At 39.7% G+C, this 22851-nt stretch overlaps 1 protein-coding gene across 1 annotated transcript in view; it reads left to right on the forward strand.

Moving 5' to 3' along the window:
* Nucleotides 1-1030: 1030 nt before the first annotated feature.
* The window catches only part of arhgap12b (Rho GTPase activating protein 12b), a gene marked incomplete in the record, with an annotated part of 98908 nt that continues 77087 nt past the window's right edge, over nt 1031-22851 (forward strand). Inside the window, 2 exon segments of the mRNA XM_037693835.1 lie at nt 1031-1180; nt 6186-6924. Of these exon segments, the coding sequence (XP_037549763.1) occupies nt 6259-6924 (666 nt within the window).

Here is a 22851-nt window from a genome sequence, read left to right on the forward strand (position 1 = left end):
ATGATAAGATAATATGATAAGGTAATATGATAAGATAATATGATAAGATAATATAAGATAAAATGATAAGATAATATGAAAAGATAATATGATAAGATAAAATGATAAGATAATATGATAAGGTAATATGATAAGGTAATATGATAAGGTAATATGATAAGGTAATATGATAAGATAATATGATAAGATAATATAAGATAATATGATAAGGTAATATGATAAGATAATATAAGGTAATATAATAAGGTAATATGCCGAAAAGAGGGATTCCTTACTCAGGAGTCTGAAAAGATGAACCTGTTCAATACATTTTTACTACAGAGAGGCAGAAAATCTGATTATTGAGTTCAATGATTTTTTAAGATGAATTTTTCACAGAGTTTTTATTTATTTGCATGTCTGGTTTGTTCAATAAAAGAGTGGAAATGTTAAAAATGTTCAGTAGTTTTTTTTTTTGTTTGTTTTTTTACATTTTCACCTCTCTTCAGGAGTTCATGTACAGTTGCCTTCAAGTTTCTGGTGCTATGTGTTTCAAACACAATGATTAATGCTAGTTTCTAAGATTTATGCAAAAACTGTTTATGTAAACTTGAGCACAATTTTTCAGCATTTCCTGGAGACAACATGTCACTGGTGAAGTTATTTGTTTTGTGTTTATAAACAACATATGGTCATTTCAGTTGCAAGGTTACGTAAACGTTTATTTATGTATTTATATAAAATAAAATGAGTATTTACTCTCCCCCGAAAATAAACAAACAAATAAATAAATAAAATAAAATAAAATTCCTCAGCCCCCCCAAGCTAAATTCTTCTGGAGCCGGGTCTGCTTCTGACGTCAGTGGCCACGCATTGTTCAAGCCAAGAGCCATTGTGAGCCCTGGGGGCTAAGCACCCCTAAAGGGCATATTCTAGAATCGCCCCTGGACTTGTTGCCCACACGCTCCATCGCCTTTTGGCTGCAGGCGCTAATAAAACGTGACGCCTTCAGAAGTCTTTTACTTTGAAAGGTGTGACCGGATGTGAGGCGGGTCGGCAGCAGGAGGTGGACTGGTCTGTGGGAACAGATGACTGGAGGCTTGCTGCGGACCAGTTCGGCTCCAAAGACTGGACCAGGTTCTGAAAAGTTCCCGTCGATGCGGTCAGCGGGCGCAGCGCGTGCACGGAGCATGTTTTCAGGGTGAGTCCCGTCGTGTTTACAGGTGCTCGTGTCGCACGCACGCGATAATTGGCTTCTGTCGGAGTTTGTTGCTGTGCACGCGCTGCAGAGACGGAGGGCTCCATTCTACCTGCGGGGCTGTTGTCCCCACATCATCATCATCATCTTCTTCATGATGGAGCCTGTCGAAACTGACATGTCTCCTCGTGGGGGAGCTCACACGTGACGTAAGCGTTGTAAGGTTTAGAATTTACGCTAAATAGTTAATTAAAGGTTGCGCGTGACTGCGGCCTGATTGGTCCTCGTGGTGTTTTGTTTTTCTGCACTGAGTGGGGTTCCTGTTCTGTCCACGCTCCTGGACATTCATTGTGACCCCTTTGTTGTCCCTGTCCTTTGTGTTGATGCTGCAGCCTGTTTGTGTCAGGAAGGGGACCCTGCCCCCATCCATGTGACCCCCCCCCCACCCCACCCACCCATTTAGCCCAAATTATATAACAAAAAGGTTCCTGTTTAAAGTGTTGCTGTCGTGCTGCAGTTATTTCAATAACCCTGAAAGGTAGAGACAAAGTGAAGCTGCATGGATGCTGCTGGGTCACATCTGTTTAGAATGAAGCACAGGGACAGAAGGCAGCCCCCCCCCCCCCCCCAGGGTGTTTTCAATTAAATTCAGTTCAGTTTATTTCTATAGCACCAAGTCACTACAGAAGTTGTCTCAAGGCACTGAACAGAAACATTCACATCAAAAGAGCCAACTGGTAAAAGTTTTCTTTCTAAGGAAGCAGCAGATTACATCAAATCTTCACTTTGTCACAGTCTCAAGTTCAACTCTCTTCATTGTCATTCGTGTCACATGTGGTACATGAGGCGGAACGAAATCGTCTACTCGAGATCCCAGTTACACTCAAAAGAGCAAAAAAATACAAAGTATAAAAAGGAACAGTATATAAGATAGACACTAACATAAACTCCCATCCTGAGCAAGCACAAAGGCAACGGTGGAAAGGAAAAACTCCTTTTAACAGGAAGAACCCTCCAGCAGAACCAGGCTGTGCTGGGTTTGAGAGAACAGGAAGTAGAAAGCAACACAGAATGACAGGTCCAGGTGTACTTTCTATCAGAAGAAAGACAAAAACACGTTGATAGAAATAATTACAAATACAAAACTGGTAGAGTAGAGCAAGTAAAGACAGTAGGAGAGTCTAAGCAGTAGACTAAGGGATAACTCAGGAAACCCAAGCCAACCCTAACTATAGGATTTATCTAAAAGGAAAGTCTTAAAACTGGACAGTGTGTCAGCCTCACGGACAGAAACTGGAAGTTGGTTCCACATGAGAGGAGCCTGAAAACTGAAAGATCTTCCTCCCATTCTGCTTTTGAAAACTCTAGGAACCACACCGCTTTATAATATAGCTGCTTTTCTTTCGTTTTTATACATTTTCTTTTATTTACTTTTTATTTTATATGCTTTTTTTGTGATTGTCTATTGTTGTCTGCACCTCTTCTGTGTTCTTTGTTTAAAACGGGTCTCTCTTGTAAACAAGTCCCCGCGGCTCAATGAGACTAACCTGTAGAAACAAAGGTTAAATAAAAAAAAATACAAAGCTTTTGACAGACACAACCAGTGTGAAGATGAAGAGGGCAAACTGTCAGGATAAACAGCTCATAAGACTGAATTAAAATAGTGAGGAGTTAATGATTTGAGTGTGTTTAGCAGTCACGTGGACGGGGCACCGTGAAGTCATTGAGCAGATCATGAACTTTTCTGTAAAGCAAAGTGTCAAATGTGAAATCATCTCTAACATCTAATGCTTTGTTGAAATTGGATCATGGAACTTGAGGGAAATGATGGCAACTGCAACAAAATAGCCAAAATGGTGAAAAATGGCACAATGCTCTGTCAGTTCAGCATTTTTATAGACCGCCAAAACATATCAAAGATAATCTCTTTATTAAATCGGCCCTATAAGGTTGAAATGACAACTAGAGACGTTGCATTTCCTGGGAAAATGCAGTGTGAAGGCTTATTGTTGAAGAACTTGCTGAAAAACAGCTGAAATTAGCTAAAGCCATGCTGAAATGTAGCTGAAATGGAAGAAAAATCCTAAGTTAGCAGAAGAAACCATCACAATTTTGTTCCACCACATGTACCACATGTGGTGCGAATGACGAATAAAGAAACTCTGACTCTGAAAGCAGAAAGAACACATATTTGCTGAATTAGGTTTAAATAAGCAGAAATGAGCACAAAAATTAGGAAACTAGCTATATATTAAAAAAGAGATTAACAAAAATTGAAAAAAATAGCTGGAAAAGTAGCTTAAAAGGCAGAAAAAATGTTACTTCCAGAAAGAAGTGGAAGGAGCTGAAATGAGCTAAAAATGCGGAATGAGCTGAAAAAGCTAAATTTAATAGGGATAGTAGCCGAAATGGCAGAAAAAAGCTGAAAGTAGCATAACAAGCAGAAATTAACAGAAATATGTTAATTAGATTTAAAGTAGCAGAAATTACCACAACAAAACTTGAATTTATCTGAAAACATCTGAAATTAGCTAAAAAATGCTAAAAAAAAAAAAAGTAGCTGAAGAGGTAGAACCAGCTAAAGTTTGCAGACAAAAGGAAAGAACACATTTGCTTAAAGAAGCATAAATTAGCACAAAAAAGTGGAAATTATCTGAAAAAAGCTGAAAAAGTAGCTAAAAGGCAGAAAGAAGCTGAAATTACAAGAAGGTAGTGGAGAGAGCACATTTTTGCTGAATTAGGCTGATAAAAGTTTTAAATGAGTGCAAAAATGTGGAATTATCTGAAAAACCTTAAATTCGCATAAAACAGCTATATATTAGCTGAAATAATAGAAAAAAACTGAAATTTACAGAAATAAGCTGAAAGGAGCATAACCAGCTGAAATCAGCAGAAAAAAGTTAGAAGAAACTCAAAGATGTTGGTTAGCAGAAATGAGCACAAAACAGCTGAAATTAGCTAAAAGTAGCTGAAGATTTTTAATTTGCACAAGGAAGCTGAAAGAAGCTGAAGCAGAACCAAATGTGAAAGGCGCAGTAAAAGGTTGTAAACACTTCTAAAGATTTGAAGGATGTAAAATAAGCTCAACTCATTTTCTATGAGGAAAAAAAATGGCAGAAAAGGCAAAATATTTCAAAAAGCTAAAGTTACAAACCAAAAGTCATAGCAGGATTGTCCCGAAAGAGCTGAATGTTTTGATTTATGATTTGTTGAAATAGCTGAAAACTGCGGGAAGAAAATTGCGCCGAAAAATGTACGGAAGAAAATTGGATCACAATAGAGTGAGCGCTTCATAAGAATTCACACAGTTAAAGCCTCACAGAGGTATTTATCTCAAAGGGCTGTACAAATAAAGTGTATGTTTATCTTATATTTTTTATCCAAATTTAAATGTTGAGGATTAGATCTTCCTTCTGTCTCATATGTAAATCTTACAATAAATGGTTTAGAATGACTTTTTTACTCTTACTGTTTGTGGCCTTATAGTTTGTGAAATTTAAATGACAAATGTCCTGATGCTCAATAATACAGGTAGATGAATCTAACAATGTTGAGTCAGGTCCTCTGGAGAGATTCTTTGTTGAAACGTTTTGTCTTTTATCCACAAGACTTCTTCAGTTTGAGGAGCTGCAACAAACTCAGTCTTATAAACAGCACCTTAGTGGATCAACCAGTTTGTTGTTGACATCCAAAACTAGCTGGTCACATGCAAAAGGAGAACCATCAGACTAACAGTTGATCATTAATGCCCTCATGGCCACTTGCTATCCACAGGGGGCTGAGTGATATTCGCAATAACAACATTGTAAGAGGGGGACAGTTGAACACGGAGGCCTCCACCCCTGTTTAACGATGGACGGGATCTATTCTCAAAGATGGCTTCCTTTACGCCTCTCAAGCCAACGTTCCTCTTTATCATGGATTTTGCACCTTTGTCCCTGAAAGAGTGACCGCTGGCCTGCAGATGAGTGTAAACCACAGAGTCTACAATCTAGACCCACACAAACCAGTATTGCAGTTTGACTCCCATCACCCTCTGGAGCACAAGTTAGGAGTCATCAGGACTCTGTACCACAGAGCAGACAATGTCCCCACTAACTCAGGAGCCAGGCAAAAGGAGAAATCCCACACAAGACAGGCTCTAGAGCAATGTGGATATCCTAACTGGGCCTTCCTGAAAGCAGCAAAGAAACCCAAATGGGACTCCAATCATCCATCAGGTGAAAAGGAGGAACCCAGACCAGTGGTCATTCCGTATGTTGCGGGAGTATCAGAGAAACTGAGACGTTTATTTTCTAAACATAACATCCCAGTGGCTTTTAAACCCCAAAATACATTACAGCAAAGACTGGTCCAGTCGAAAGATCCAGTCCCCCGGCACAAACAGAGTAATATTGTGTATGTTGTTCAGTGTCAGGAGGGTGATCAGTCTTACATCAGGGGAACTAAACAGCAACTGGCCAAAAGGATGGCCCAGCACAGAAACGCAACATCATCAGGCCAGGACTCTGCGGTCTACACTCATCTCCAGGCCAGCGGTCACTCTTTCAGGGATGAAGATGTTCACATCCTGGACAGAGAGGAACAATGGTTTGAGAGAGGAGTAAAGGAGGCCATCTTTGTGAAAAGAAATCGTCCATCATTAAACAGGGGTGGAGGCCTCCGTGTTCAACTGTCCCCCTCTTACAATGCTGTGATTGCTAGTATCACTCAGCCTCCTGTGAATAGCAAGCGGCCATCAGGACATGAACAATCAATTGTTAGGCTGATGGTCCTCCTATATCATGTGACCAGCTAGTTTTGGATGTCAACAGCAAGCTGGTTGATCCACTAGGAAAAGGTGATATTTATAAGACTGAGTTTGACATGGCTCCTCAGACTGAAGAAGTCTTTTGGATAAAAGACAAAACATTTCAACAAAGAAAAATCTGTCCAGAGGACCTTATTCAACCTTGTTAGAATAAATGACAAATTATTTTTACTAACTAACTTATTCTGTGTCCTCCAGTGCAGTCAGACAGGAGGACCACCCCAGGCATTTGATGCTGAGCAGCTAAAGGTCAACACTTATTGCATCTGTCATGGCAGACAAAGAATCGCTGCCCGTTACTCCAGGGCAGGTCTACATTGAGGTGGAGTACGACTATGAGTACAAGGCAAAAGAAAAGATGGTGACCATTCGTCAGGGAGAATGCTATTTGCTGGTGAAGAAGACCAATGAGGATTGGTGGCAGGTGAGAAAGGAGGAGGGCGCAAAGGCTTTTTATGTGCCAGCGCAATATGTCAAGGTAGTGCGTCAGGCAATTATGCCCCCCCAGAAACCCGCCCTGAGAGCCAAACCTACCGTTTTGGATATATGCAAGGAGTCCAATGAGAATTTCAACAGACCACATCCGGAAATGACCAGCTTTGGTCACCCGTCGCCCTCTTCCACCCCCTCGCCGTCTTCTGACCCTGTCACTCCACCCGTTCTCTCAAAGGATACAAATCAGAATGTGGGGAGTCCTCACCATTGCAAGCTGGTAGCAGAACTGGTGCTGTTTCACAACAACAACAACCATCACCACAGCAACGGTTTGTTGTTTCCTCAAACACAGGATGATTTACCTCTGCTCAAAGTGGGAAACAACCACCGCAAAAGTTTGGATGGAAACAGGAGCTCCACACCAGGGGAGGGGTCCAACAAGCTCCGCCACGACTCTGAATCTGGGGACGAGTTGAGCAGCAGTTCAACGGAGCTCATGCAGGTAAGAAAGGGCTGTTTTAAAGATTTGATTTTTATGAATTTGAGACATTTTCTCTTGTTCCTTTTTTGATAGTTTTGAAGGTCCCTATAAGTGTTTAAATGCCAAAATTGAAAGTGGAACTAAACATTTGATAAAGTTCCACATACTGTGCTGATTTCTCTGCTGGGACCAGCACAGATTTGTGACTAGTCTGCAATTTATATCTTAATGTACTCACTATTGATGTACTTGTGTCCCTCTGCTCCATCCATCCATTATCTGTACCCACTTCTTCCTTTCTGGTTTTTTGGGGGTCACTGGTGCGAGAGGTGGGGTACAAGTCGCACTTCTATCACAGGGACACAAACGAGACAAACAACCATTCACTCTCTCACTCACACCTAGAGACAATTTAGAGTTACCAGTCAGCCTAACATGCATGTTTTTGGTCTGTGGGAGGAAACTGGTGTACCTGGAGAAAACTCATGCATGCACAGAGAGAACATGCAAACTCCACTCAGAATGGTCCTCAGCCGGGATTCGATCTGGCAACCTTCTTGCTGAGAGGCAGCTGCCCTACCAACTGTTCCACCATGCTGCCCTCTCCCTCAGCTCATTAAAAAAAAAAAAAAATTAACTAACAACAAAGGCTTCTATTGTCTCAATCAAAATCTTCTACATTCTTTACTCCTGTTTTATTTCAAAGTTGTATTTGTTCATCATTCTTCCACTCCAACACAACTGAATTGGCACTAGGCCTGTCACGATAACAAATTTTGCTGGGTGATTAATTGTCTCAGAAATTATTGCGATAAATGATAATATTGTTTTAAATTTGACAATAATTAGTAATTATTGTCAAATTTAAGAAGAAATGTTGGCTAATTTTTGTATGTAGTACCTTAATTTGACTACTGGATGGCAATATAAGACCGTTTGAACCTAAGGATGGATAGTGAGGGAGTGAGCAGCGTGTCTCTTTAAGGAAAATGGGTGGGAGGCCCCTTGACGTGACATGGGCTGTCTCTCCTTCCTTTTTTTTTCGATTCTCAAAATGGCGGACACTCTGTGTGGTTTGAGCTCTTCAGCATAGCATTTTTCACACACAGCTTTTAATAAAACATCAGTGAACAAGTTCTCAGCTTCTTTTTGCAGAGAAAAACGTACTTTTTACACAAAGGCACGGGTTTCAACTGTGAATTTTGGAGCTTTGACAAGACGGAGGTTTTTTCCCCGAGGTCAGCTTGTTAGCTTAGCTCGTAGCTTAGGTTCACTGCTTAGCTGCTTTTAACGATCCAAAAACGTGATTTTGGACGGTTAAAACAGATTTTAAAGAGAAATGGAGGGGTCAGTGAAGAGCACCGGAGTTGAGCCTTTTTGTCATCCAGTGTCTTCAGTAGAGAGAGAGAGACATGAAGAAACAATAAAGCCGATAAATGAAAATGAGGTAAATAATCTTAATTTATCACGCAATTAATTGATTTATTGTTTATTTCAACAGGCCTAATTGGTGCAACACTTTTCAGATACAAGGGGTCAAAATAACAAATGGATGTTGACTGAAACGGTGCCCTTAAGGCGTTTTTGTCTGGCTTGTTAGATGGGATCATTTTTTAGGGAGGAGGTCAACTGATGCATATGGGTTTTGTGTTTGGGATTATATGCCAACAGTTTGTTCATGAAATGGGGTAATCTGTAATCAATAATCTTTGGATGCATTTCATTAAAATAATCACAGAACAACCACTTAATTTAGTGGTTTTGTCCTTTTCATTGTTCCTTTTACTTTTCAAGAAAAAGTGGGTAAGGTGTTTTTTTTTATTTAAAGACTTGCGCTTTGAGGGTGTTTATGTCTTCAAAGTGTCTTTTATTTGCAGCAATTAAGACTTTTGTGCCCCCCAGTGAAAACATGAATTAAATTTTCTTCCAGTCTACAAAGTGGTAGTCAGGCCTCCTCCCAATGTTATATTTGTTTCATTTCTCTGCAAGAACTGGGGTTTATCTCCCCTTTTTATCAGCACAGATAAAAAATAGTAGAAAACAGGGCAGTGGAGGTCCAAATGGTACCACCTTTATGAGTCTTTTCAGGCTGTAGCTGTTTCTAGGCGGGTCAGCGTGTTTGATGGCTCCAAATACTGCTCGTGTTCTTTGTTCCACATGCTACATCAGCAGCCTTCTCCACCATGGAGCGAACAAAGAGACAGGCTTGAAAAGAATCTAGGTCATTCTGCTGAGGATCCGTGCACAGCCCCCAGTTCCCCCACCACGGGGACATTTGTGAGCATGCTGGAGTGTGTGGCGTGGTACGCCACATGAAAGGAGGAAATGTGTGAATGGCAGCTAATTTACACTTTCAGAGTCTTGAATGCAACAATTTGAATCAAAGATATCCCCAAAAAATTATGTTAAGGCGAGAAAATGTTTTTTTCTTTGTACACCTTACCAATTTTTAGGGGAGTTAGTTGTAAGCTTGTTAAAAATAAACAAACATTTCACTTAATTTCACCATTGCCAGTATTTTATAGACTTTTTTTGGGTCCTTTTTATGTTAGGAAAGTACGCTGGCAGTGTGTCTAAGAAATGTTGTTGATAGGGTTTGGTAAGAGCTCGCTGTCAACTTGAGCACTGTGTTGTTGGGGCAGGTGGAAGCCACACTCAGTTCATTTGTGGTGTTTTCTTACTTTGCCCTGTTTAGAATATTGTCAGGAAAATAAGTGTTATAATAAGTATTACTGAGCATGAACTTTGGTGACCCTTTAGAAAGTTTTTTTTTTTTTTTTCATTTTGCTTTTTCCATTTTTGCTACCTTCATGGCAGTGAACTAGCCTTAATTTAATCCCAAATAAATACATCAGAATTAAATTATTTTTCTTTGGTTTGAGCTTATTTAGATCAATGCTCATTTTAGAAATAATTCTGACATTTTTTCCTCACACTCTGTTTTGTTTTGTTTCTATCGGACATTAAAAGCATTAATTCATTAAATTAATTTAGAAAAATTGAAGGTTTCAAATGGCATTAAAGAAAAATGAGGTAAGCTATTTTGGAAACGACTAAGTCTGACTTGCTTATGGGGATAAAATATTGGTGTTACATTAGTGTAACACTTGGAACCATTATTAACTTAATTGTTTCTGTCTGGTCAATGCTCAATTGTAAGAAGATCATGTGTTAGAGGAAAACGGGAAAACCTCAGGAGAAATAGGAGAATGGATAAATGCAAACTCCAATTTAAGTGCAACGACAACAGTTTAATTACCAAGAGAAAACTGATGATACGCAGAAACTTTTTATTGAATTTAAAGCATTAGTTAACTATAAAAAACAATTGATAAACAATGGAGCCCGTAAGGGCTTTTAGGAAAAAATGTATATTGTGTTTTCTTACAATTACTATTGATTTACCTCTGGCTCTGAAGAAGGGGAGCAAACACACCACCATCATTAAGAGCAACAAATCCATTGTGCCACATTCTTTTAATGTCATTTAAATTGTGGAATTTTGTGCTTTTACATAGGTAATTCTGTTTGCACCAAATAACTGTCTCATTGTGACGTTGTGCTGAAGTAGGGTTTGGTAGGAGACATGTTGCACACTGTTCTTTACACATACTGGTCTTATCCAGAATTTTACACACAGTTCAATCATGTTTTATCTGCTAACTTTCATTTGATGAATGTTGTTAAGGTAAAGCATATGCTTTTTGATAAATGGCACTGTGTTTCATTGTCATTTATTCATTATGTTGTACTTAATAAAATCTACATATGGATAATAATATAAACAAATGAGAGTAAATGGCATATGGAGTGGCAGTAAAAATTAGTATACACATACTGTATATGGTGATGCTCCACGCCTCTTGGTTCTGCAATGCCAGTTTAAATAAGTTTGAATTAAAAAGAAAACCTTTAAAACTAGGGCACATGACATATTCTTCTGTAAATCAAAACAGAAGTGGTGTAATAGTGTATGGAAGGACATTAAAATGGTACTTAAAAAAACTTATGAGCTTTATGCATTCACTGTCAATGTTGTTAAAAATGTTTGAAAAAATGGCAATAAATTGGCATTAAAAAACATTAAATTTGATTGGCTTATTTCTGCAGAAATCCTGTGGCCAAGTCCTTCAAAAGACCAACTGAATGAGTGAGTGAATGGATAAACAAATTGATCTAAAGAAAATTTCTGATTTTGCTTTCATTCAGAAGCCAGTTGCTCACATGATCTACCATTAATGTCTTGACTTGTTGACCAGGTGGCCATTTGCCGCCCCCCCTACCCCCCCCCCACAAAAAAAACAACAACAACAAAAAAAAAAACGGACTCAAACTAAAAAACAAACTATGCTGCACTTTTCTTAGACCTGTCTAAAGCTTTTGACACTGTGGATCATAAAATCTTGTGTCATAAACTCTCAGAAATCGGTTTCTCAGAACACACCATTGGTTGGTTCTCTAACTATCTCTCAGACCGGAGGCAATGTGTTCAACATAGTGGTACTTCCTCCATTATATTCCCTATTTAACAGTCAACAGTGGTGTACCACAAGGCTCAGTCTTAGGACTCTTTACAATCTACTTACATAATGTAGGTAAAAACATCCCTGATGCATCCATACATTTCTATGCTGATGACACAGTTGTTTATTGTCAAGCTAAAACAGTTGATAAGGCTTTCCAGCTTTTGCAGTCTGCATTTGACATCATCCAGTCTGATTTGTTTCACCTCAAACTTGTCCTAAATGCCGACAAAATCAAAGGGATGCTTTTCTCAAATGGGAAGTCCGGATTGGTCCCAGCAGTTCTTCCTCTGATTTCATCCTCAAATGGTGTCCCCATTGAGTTTGTTGATTCCTATAAATATTTGAGTATCTTGGTTGACTCACATCTCTCTTTTAAGCTCCATGTGGAAAACCTAGTAAAGAAACTGAAAGTTAAACGGGGTTTCTTTTTCAGAAACAGATCCTGTCTAACTCTGAATGCTAGGAAACGCCTTGTATCTGTTACTTTCCTTCCCTCAATTGATTACGGTGACATTATTTACATGAACACTCCTACAAGAACCCTGCAGATGTTGGATGCTGTCTATCATGGTGCACTAAGATTCATAACTGGCTGTGATTATCATACCCACCACTGCACCCTGTATTCACTGGTTAACTGGACATCATTAACTTCACACAGACCCTTCCACTGGTACATTTTCATCTTTAAATCACTTCTTGGTCTGCTGCCTTCATACATCTCCTCCTACATGTCTCTGCGTGAGTGCAGCTACAGCGTGCGCTCTCAGGACATTATTACCTGCAGTGTTCCCTCAGTGAGGACTGAACTTGGCAAAAGGGCCTTCTCCTACTCCGCTTCTGTTTCCTGGAATATCTTACAAAAAGATTTGAAGCTCTCGACCTTGACCTCTCTAAGTGACTTTAAGAATCTGTTGGACTCCTGGCAGGGACCAATGCAGACATGTTCCTGTTTTTAGTTTTCTACATTCGCCTTAGAATCCAGCTGTTTTTTGTTACTTTTCTTTTTTTAGCCATTCTATTTGTTAAAAAAAAAAAAATCTGTATGCCTTTTTATAACTGGCTATTGTTGTCCGTTGTTTTTCATCATCCTTTGTTGAAATCAGGTCTCTCTTGTAAATGAGTCCTCAATGTTCAATGGGAGTTACCTGTCTAAATAAAAGTTGAATGAATGAAAAAAAACCTAATAAAATTAGCCTTGACAAAAAGGACGGTACCCACCACATCACTGATTAGTTTGTCAAACAACTTTGTGAGGCAGTCTGTGTAATGAGTGATTTCTGTAAATCTATGAGACTTCTGCATGTGTCCATAAATACTGTATTTTTGCCCACTTCACTTAAAGAAACTGTTCTAACTGCCTCAGGTAACAACCATTCACTCTCTCACCTAGGGACAATTTAGAGTTACCAATCAGCCTAACATGCATGTTTTTGGTCTGTGGGAGGAAACCGGAGTACCTGGAGAAAACCCACACATGCGCGGAGTGAACATGCAAACTCCACCCAGAAAGGGCACCAGATCGGGATTTGAACCAGGGACCTGCTCGCTGAAAGGCAGCAGCTCTACCAGTTGTGCCACCGTGCTGCGCAAAGCATCATGTTAAGTTAATTTTGTCAAATGAATAACTAGTTTTTTTTTTTTTTTTGGTTACATTACGGAATTTACCGTTATCGTCAGAATGCTCTGAAATATCACAATATTATATTTGAGCCATATCGCCCACCACTAAGTGCAAGTACTCCAGTTCATACATGTCACAGTGATTCCTGTTCACTCTTCCAACCACGTGGTTATGGTGTTCCATGTATATTTTACGTGCTGCATCTTACATCCTGCTAATATGTGCAGGACTGTTTGAGGCACATCTCTGCACAGCATGCATCTTGGATCCTGCCTGCTATGATAGACCCTGACCTCTTGTTCTTGCCAGGATTAGTCCTTCTGTGCTGTCCTTTCAGCCTTCTCTAGCCAATGGTAGGATTAACTGATATCAGCTACTTACTCAGTCTGCTGTTCATGCCTAACTAGTTTCTCCTCTTTCCACATTGGGGTGAAACCCTGCATTGTTTGTTTATGTCTTTTTTGGTCTACTTTCATTTTGCCACCACACAATGTCGGTTATTTCCAGTTGAGTTGGTCAGGAAAACATACATCTTCCAAAAATAAAGTAAAACGTTGAGTTGTGTGCTTCTGTTAGGAAGCGATTTTCTCATATCCAAAACTTGATGAGCAAATAAAGGCAAAACTTCTTTATTTGTCCTCAAGAGATTTTTCACTGAGAGGAAGATGTGATGTAAACACCACATAAAGCTGGCGAGCCTCTCTGTTCTTACTTGTCATTCGATTAGGGAAAACATAGAAGTTCCCACAACCCATAGACTTCATTTCATTTCACATGGTCACAGTATTCACAAGCTACTTTTTTCCACAACCCTTTTTTTGTTTCTAGTTTATTTGTTTTGTACTACCTGTTTTGTGTCAGTAATAAAACTAGCTGTTCTCTGTGAATACAAGTTAGATCAGTGATTCTCCAGAAGTCACCTTCCTGTCTAACATGTCCCTTTGACGATGGATGCAGTGAGATTGAATTGAGTGGCTTGCTAAGTGTTTCTTTGCAGATTGTGGAAATAAAAATGGCTGAACTGAGGCCAGTGTGTCCTCTTCCTGCTGTGTGGTCCTCTCGCTTCTTGGCAGTTCCTGAAGGGACACAGGGAGGAGAAGGAGCAGGACAGGAGTTGGGGGTGCTTGGACAAATCATGAAAAGGTCACAAATCCTGACTGAGCTCCATAGATTTCAGAGAAGTATGAACAGGAGTCTAGATGGAAATACTTTTTGTGCTTAGGTGATTACAGAGATTAATTGCAGCCTTTCAGATTAGTTTACCTGCCACAGGGCACAATAAACACCTTGAAAGAGCAACATTACAAAGATGGAGGAGAGCATTAAAGCTGCTGGGTGATGAATGTCTTAACAGCTGTTCAGATCTGGATGGATTGTCCGTTCTTGCTTTGAATGAAACACTGAACAAATGTGGCCTGTCTGTAGTTGTAGGTTTGCTGACGTGCAGCTGAGCAAAGACTGAGCATGTACTACATCAGGGGTACAATGCCTGCACAAGTTCACTTTGAAAATGCTTTCTTTCATTGGATGTTTTTAATGTTGCTATATTTGTGTGGTGAATTGGGTCATTATAGCCTTGAATTTTCTCCCACGTGAAGCACAATGAATGCATTGTCCGTGTTTCAGACAGTGGTGGTTGCTGAGAAAACTTTCTGTCCATTTTAAAGCTCTTCGAATGCTCCTTAGTGTTTGTAATACAATGTTTTCAAAATGCTTATTGTGAAAATAAGTAAATTAATAATTTACACGTGCATCTCAGAAAATTAGAGCATCATGAAAAAGTAGTTTTTGTAAATCACTTCAGAAAGTGAAACTAATTATTATTATTACTACTCATACTATTGTGAAGAGGTTCAATAATGGAAGCTTATGCACAGACACAGACACTTGGACATGAGCTACAAATGTCTCGTTCATCAAGTCCAGCCTCTCCTGAACCAGAGACAACATCTCAAGCATGTTACCTGCTGAGGAGAAGAACTGGACTGTTGCTCAGTGCTCCAGTGTCCTCTTTTCACATGAAAGTAAATTTAGCATCTCCTATGTGGGGCAGCTGTGGCTAGTGGTTAGAGCAGTCGTTCCTCCAATGCAAGAGTTGGGGGTTCTAATCCACCAGCAGTCACATGCCCAAGTGTCCCTGGGCAAGACACTGAACTGCCTCCGATGTGTGTCCCATCGGTGTATGAATGTGATAAAGCTCTGATTATTCTCTTTAGAATGATTTGTTCAATTAGATTTGTAGAGATATAATAGAGTGATGTATGAATGGGTAAATGAGGCACAGATTGTCGTGTAAAGTGCTTTGAGTATCTCAATAAGGTAGAAAGGCGCTATATAAGTACAGTCTATTTAGAAATCAAGGTTCTAGAGTCTGGAGGAAGAGAGGAGAGGCACAGAATCCACGGTCCTTGAAGTTTAGTGTCAAGTTTTCACAGTCGGTGATGGTTTTGGTCCATGTCCTCTGTTGGTGTTGGTCCACTGTGTTTCCTGAAGTCCACAGTCCAAGTAAGAGGCTTTTGACTTCTCTGGTTCAGAGATGATATTCATTCTACACAAGATATATTTTTTATTATCTGATTTAATAAAAACAACTTGCCATTCTGTTGTACTGATGAGTCTGACCCTGCTACAGGTTAGCTGCTGGAGCTCAGAGTGTGGCTGCTTGCTTTAAAGTCTGTATACAAGTCTGTATATTGTGTAGTAAGAGGATTTCTGAGTGACTGGACGTTTTCACTCTTCTGCTCAACACTAAGTTAAAGTTAACTAACAATAAAGCCAGTGGCTGCAGAAACTTTACATTTTTACCTGAAAAGGCAAGATGAGGCAAGGTGGTGGCCATTAAAATATGAAATACAAAATCCTTTTATATTAGTCAGAAAATTAAATTTTAGTCAAGTTTTCCTCAGTTGGCTGTGAAAAGACAGCTGGTGTTTGGTGAAGGAGTTTAGAGTTTCAAAAGTCTGTTACATAAAAACATATTTAACAATAAAATTTCTCAGAATAATCTGAAATGTTGATATTTTCATCCTACGTGGTTTATCAGATATATATTTTTTTAATTTCTGGATAAATTGAACATGTATTCACAATAAACTGTTTAAAGTAGAGATGCATGGTGTTGGATTTTTGGCTGATATCTGATATGCTGATATGTGAAAACTTATTTTGCCAATAACTGATACCAATACCGATATTCTTTTTCCTAGACCTACTTAGAGACTACATATCTTTCTCTGCTGTGGAATTAAAATACATTATTCTGCAAACACACATTTCTCTTACCTCATAGGGAGCCGTCAGCCGCCTTGTGTGAAAAACAACATTCCCCATGGTCTTCTGCCTCATCTTCCACTCATGCCGAGTCCATGGTTGAAAAATGACAAAACAGAGCTCCTAAAACCGATGAAACTTGACGCCACTCTGTTTTTGCATTTATCTCCAGAAGAAGTGTCTTCAGAGGTTTTTGTGTCATTTCTTTCAGTAGTTCTTGGTGCAGCGCCCCCACAGGCGAGTGGGGGAACAGGTTGGTTCGAACAAGTTGGCTCGACTGCACAGAGCAGTGTGAATGCAAACGCAACAGCTCAAATGTAACAAAATGTTATGAATATTGGTCCCCAACCAAACTGAGTCTACCGGACTATCAAGTGTGAAAACGACCTAAAGCAAAATGGTTACACAAACTTAAGCCCCTTTTCCATAGCCCCTCTTCAGCCCAGTTCGGCTCAGTTCGGTACAGTTTTGAGTGCTTTTCCAATGTCAATTTTTTGCGGAACCAGTCCAGGGGTGGAAATTAAAAAATTTCTCTTACTTTTGTCTTACTCTAATTTTGTCTTACTTAGTCTTTCTGGAGAGCTCGTGCTGCCAACAGCTGGAACAAAACATTGACTGGCTGCTCTCATCAAAAATGAGACGGTAACGGAACTCACCATTGTAATTTATTTTACATTTTTTGTTAAAAAACTACCCACAGTTTATCTCTCAACTCCTCTGAAGAAACGTTTTTGTTGTCTGCAACCTGCTTAACTCCCGAAATGTACCGCCACATTGCTAAAGGCTAAAGCTGCTGTTTTCTCTTTCTTCTAATTGCAATTAGAGCAGACTAGCAGCAACTCAGGCACACTGCTGCCCCTACAGGTTGGGAGTACAAATTGAACAATTTTTTTTTCTTTTCATAAATTGCAAACCTGCCACAGTAGCTGGTGCGTTGTTCAAATCTACACGCCACTTCAAACATTTACCCGCATTTGGCCAGCGGTGGGTGCTAATTTCCATCCCTGAACCAGCCCCTTTTTTGGTCCTTGCTTCTCTGGTGGGACCAAGTGAGCTGGCACCAAAATGTGATGTCAGAACACTGTCGGTCACTGATTGATCAGGGGGAGGAGTCACTGGATCTTTCAGAAACTTCTCCTTTTTTTAATCAGTGAAGATTAAAAAATAAATAAATAAATAAACGGTGCAGGTTTTATAATGAAGTCCTGTTTTCACTTTAATGACTATTAAATAATCTGCTAAAATTAACTCAGCTGAAAAACCATAAAAATACACAAAATTATTGGATCTCTCAGGAATATTTCCCTCACATACATACATACATACATACATACATACATACATACATATACATATATATATATATATATATATATATATATATATATATATATATATACACAGCACCTTTTATATCGGTGAGTTATTTTGATGGAAAGACCGATGTCCGATATTTAACTTTATCACTAATATCAGCTGATACAGATACCATGCCGATAATATTGTGCATCTATAGTTTAAAGTAAAATACCTTTTCTCTTGAGAGAAAAAAATCACAAGGTTACTGACCTTTTGTCACTGGAAATCCACCAATATTTTCCTCCATATTATAAACCAAAGCGATTTCTTTAAAACCCAACAAAGTATTTACAGGAAATTTGATTTATAAGTCAGATTCTAGTTCTGTAACATACTGTTATTGGATAGCATCTGTTATTAGTTGTGATTATTGATGTTAGCATAGTTAGCATTGCCAAAATTAAGCATGGTCTCTGTTTCTACCTTAGACTGAATAGTTTCCAATTTACAATCCTGCTAGCATCCTGATCTACAGTGATTCACAACAGAAGCTGAAAACTGCTCAGCTGCACTGAAACCGTATAAAATTTCTTTAGCTATCTTCTTCCATAAATGATCTAAAGCCCATTCAAAAAAAGTGCAAGCAGCACTGAAGCCATCCTGTTATCCTGTGTCCTGTAATTTGGATTTTAACTGTCATACAGCAGCACTAGCAGAAAGGGAGGCCCCAGCTTGTTTTTTGGTGCATACTTGACATTCCTGCTTGGAAGTCTGCACACTCACACTTAAAAACAAGAAAAAAAATCTCACACATACAGTGAGGAAATTTATCCAGTGAATGTTTGCTTTACCCGAAACAGTGAAGAGTCTCTCAGTAAAACTTTGTCTGTGTGGTCATGTGACAGTCTGACTTTTCGTGTTTGAACTGCTTATCTGCTTGCACGGTGGCTCAGTTGGTCTCTACCAACTTTTGCCTCAGCGAACAGGTCATTCATTCTTTCATTTTTTCATTCAACCTTAATTTAAACCAACACAGACATGTTCCTGTTTTTTGTATTCTAAATCACTTTACAACCTAGCAGTTTTTTTAAATACCATTTTCTTTAATTAGTTTTTCTCTAATTGTATGCTTTCTTTTATGATTGTCTAGTGTTGTCTTTGTTGTCTACTGTTATCATCATTCTTTGTTTAAAACGGGTCTCTCTTGTAAATGAGTGCTCGAGGCTCAATGAGACTAACCTTTATAAATTCATTCAATCTTTATTTAATTTTTTGTTTTAAACAATGAACACAATGAGTTACAGACAATGGACAATCATATAAAAAGCATATAAAATGAAAACTAAATAGGAGACATGATATATAAAAACAAAACCAGCTACATTATGAAGCGATGTAAAATACTAAAGACAGGAACTTGTCTGCTGTGGTATTTTACCATGAACTTAACAGTTGTTTAAAATCCCTTAGTAGACGACTTCAGATCTTTTTTGCAAGGTGTTCTTCCTTCGCCGGATCAAATCCCACCCGGTGACCTTTCTGGGTGGAGTTTGCATGTTCTCTCCGTGCATGTGTGGGTTTTTTCCGGGTACTCCGGTTTCTTCCCATAAACCAAAAACATGCATGTTAGGCTGATTGGTAACTCTAAATTGTCCCTAGGTGAGAGAGTGAATGTTCGTTTGTCTCATTTGTCTCGTGTCCCTGTGATGGACTTGCGACCTGTCTAGGGTGCCCCCTGCCTCTCGCACAATGATAGCTGGACATCATGGGCATCAGTGACCCCTGCGACCCGAAAAGGAAGAAGTGGGTAAAGATAACTGATTCATGGATGAATGCCTAGCTGCTTGCCTGGATTCTTTTTACTTTTCCCTTTTTCTTTTAGCCCTAATGGTTTCTATATGGCTTTTCTTGCTTTCAGTGTTGCTTCCTTGTTTAACTTAGTCTGTAAAAAAATATTCTGAGGTGTACCATAATTCTCGGGCTACAGGACACACCTGTCTCTAAGCCGCACATATTAATATAAGATAAATCAAAAATTTGCATATAAATAAGATGCTCCGGTTATTAAGCCGCGGGCATCCACGGTTCATCGTGAGCAACTGTGCCCCACTTGCTCTGACAATGTGCAGCTTTCTTGTTGTAGTACTAGAATCAGCCACAAGATGGCAAGCCACAGCCATTGCTTTCTTTCAACACATGTTCAGACTGCATGATCCTCACAAGTCTTCATGAAGCTTCACTAACTGACTCATGGTTACATCCATTACACCTTCAAAATGAACACAATAACATCTCAGCATAATCACTGGACAGAACAGTGCCAAACACCTACGTAACCAAAATACTAAAAAAATTATTTACTGGTAAATATTACCCCGAAGTCTTATCGAGGTCTTGCGACCAGAAGTCAAATAGTACCGGCAAAATAAGGTAAATATTCTTTAAATTGGTACCATTGATTTTTATTGTTAGAACAGTATTCATAACAACTGCTGTTTTTAAATGTACTTTCTAAATAAATTTGACAAGATTTCTCCTCTGCACTGCTCATAGGAGGAAGGGGGATAAGCCCCTCCCTCTTGTAGTGCTGCTCCGTTTTGTGCAGAGTAGAGGATGACATTTTTTCAGGAGTTCTGCGGGTCATGGGATTCCCGCAGGATTCCTGCATGACACGAGTCAACGTTATTGTAACTCTCAGGATTGGGATGGGACAGGTCAAAAAGTTAACAGGACCAGATGGGAGAGGGAACCAACAAATAGGACAAAAAATAAAATAAAAAACTTTGGACAGGCACTGCTAGTTTGTAGTTTTTTTTTCAATAAGCCTTCACTCTGGAATACCAGACTTGCAATGCTCCAGTCTGTAATGTGTTAAACACAAAGTAATATAAAAAGGAATGGGTATAAGATTACATCAAATTCAATGTATTTCCTAAAGTCTAAATGGAAGGAAAAAAAATGGGAGCGGTACAGGAAGGGGACTCATTCTGAATGGGAGCAGGAGTCATGTTACCAGGAGTGGGACAGGACAGGATTTTTTTCTGTGGGACCAGGACAGGACAGGAGTGAAAATCCACTCCCGTGTCATCCTCTAGTGCATAGCTTAAATGAGATCCTGGTATATAAACATACATTTACCGTACACGGAAATATATTCTGGTTTAATGGCCTTTTCTTTTGTTTTTTGTTCAAGAGGCAAGCAATCTCTTCCTCCTCCTCACTTGATGCCATGACTGAAATGGTGAGAAATGAAGGAATTTGTCACGAGCGAATTAAAATCAGGCCTAGTGTGGCTGCGGGAGGGTCTGGAGATTTCCTGGTGGGCTGGTCTGATGTGTTGGCTGCAGGGCCAGCGCTCCCTGTTATTTTTTTTTATATATTTTTTATAACTTTTTATTAACAACATAGACACAGAACACTGCTGCGGCTGGGCTGCTAGCTCTCGCTTTTTAATTTTTTTTTGCGACCTGTCAATCATTCCAGTAGACGTGTCAGCAAATGACCAATCGGCGAACTCTATTTGTCCTGGAGGTAAACGCCCCTTGCCTGCGGAGCTGGGCTGCAGCTGCTCAGGGTGTACGCTCGAGTATGAAGTCTCAACTGTCTGCGGACAGAGCGCTTAGTTTCCTCGCGGACTAAGGACCACACGAGTCTGTGGGAGCCTTTAGTGCAGGCAGTTGTCAACCGGAAGGGGTTAGGATGCGTGAGAGAAGCGGAGCACTATATCTGTAGCATCTTGGCTGGCTTGTCTGCATTGCACGCCGCTAGCTTTGTGTCTGTAAATGACAGAAGGTGGCTCATTTTTGGAAGCTTTGTCCAATCTGATCAGGGAGAACTTGTTTTGTCCTGTCTTTGCCCTAAGATTTGAAAAGTCCAGCTGATGCATAGGCGTTGCAACCTTTATATGTGAAGGGGATGTGTCCCCTCCACATAAAAAAAAACGTTCATTTGGACCCCCCCCCCCCCCACACACACACACACACTTTTAATATAAAACATTAGTTCAGTCGGTGCTGTTTCTTTCTTCATGAACAAATCCATTCCACTTGATTAATAGGAGAATCCTTAAATCATTAAAAGTCCACTGCAGGTTTTCCTGGTTACCTCCAAGTCTCCAGCTTCCAGCAGCCTGCAGTGTTTCTGTGCGTCTCTTCCTGCCTCGGAGGAGGAACGCCCACAGGTGGAGGAGGTGGAGACACCTCTGGGTTGCTCACCAGTTTAACAAGTTTAGTGCGGGCAGTTGTTGACTGCGAGGTTGATCATAAACATATATACATGGTTAGGAGGATGCTTGAGAGAAGTGCAGCGCTACGTCTGTAGCATCTTAGCTTAGCAGTAACTGTGATGCTGTAAGATGCAGCAGGTGTAAGAGACGCTGTGTGTGAAGGTGCATTAAAGTTGAAATATCTTTAAAACCTCACACCTTATTGTCCTCAAGCTTCGTGAGAAACATCATGTCGATGAGAAGTGTTGAACACAAGTAAAAAAAGTCCAGTGGTGATGTTTTTTATTTCTCTAAAAAGACAAATAGTGCCGATCTGAGGCTGTGTGTTAAAGTGCATTAAAGTTGAAATGCCTTTAAAACCCACAGCTGAATTTACACAAACTTGGTGAGAAACATGCTTTAAAAGGAATTAAAGTAAGGAAATCTAGATGAAATGTTGCTTTTTTTGTACACTGGTGCACGTGCACACACACACACACACACACACACACACACACTATAGTGTGCCCCCCACATTACAGATGCTTCTGACGCCCATGAGTTGATGGTATTATAGAGAATACCTTGAAAGATAAATATCATGTTGGGGAGAAAGAACCCAAGTAACATAAGTTTTCGGGAAAGTAAAAATTGGTAAAATCAGTGATGGGAAGGAACAGAGGAAAGGAACACCATGGGAGAAGGAGATGGATGTTATTCTAAGGGGATTGTGAAGGAAAGGAGAATAAAAGTGAAGTGTAGAAACTGGCACCAAGGTAGGAAAGAACCTGTAAATCAGGTGTGCCCAACCAGTCGCTCGCGGGCGACCAGTCGCTTAACCAGTCGCCCGCGAAGCGAAGCCTTGACTTGTATTCTCACAGACATAGTCTCGCGAGTTTTGGGTGCGGTGACACAGTGCTCTCACGAGACTTTAGGCTCAGTAGTTAATGTCGGTGCGCAGAAAACATGGATGGAAAACTAGCGAACAAGCAAACGAAAACTTATTATTTTCACACAGAGTGGGA

This window comes from Nematolebias whitei, chromosome 20 (assembly GCF_014905685.2).
Source record: "Nematolebias whitei isolate Nwh7 chromosome 20, NemWhi1, whole genome shotgun sequence".
Lineage (NCBI taxonomy): Eukaryota > Metazoa > Chordata > Actinopteri > Cyprinodontiformes > Rivulidae > Nematolebias > Nematolebias whitei.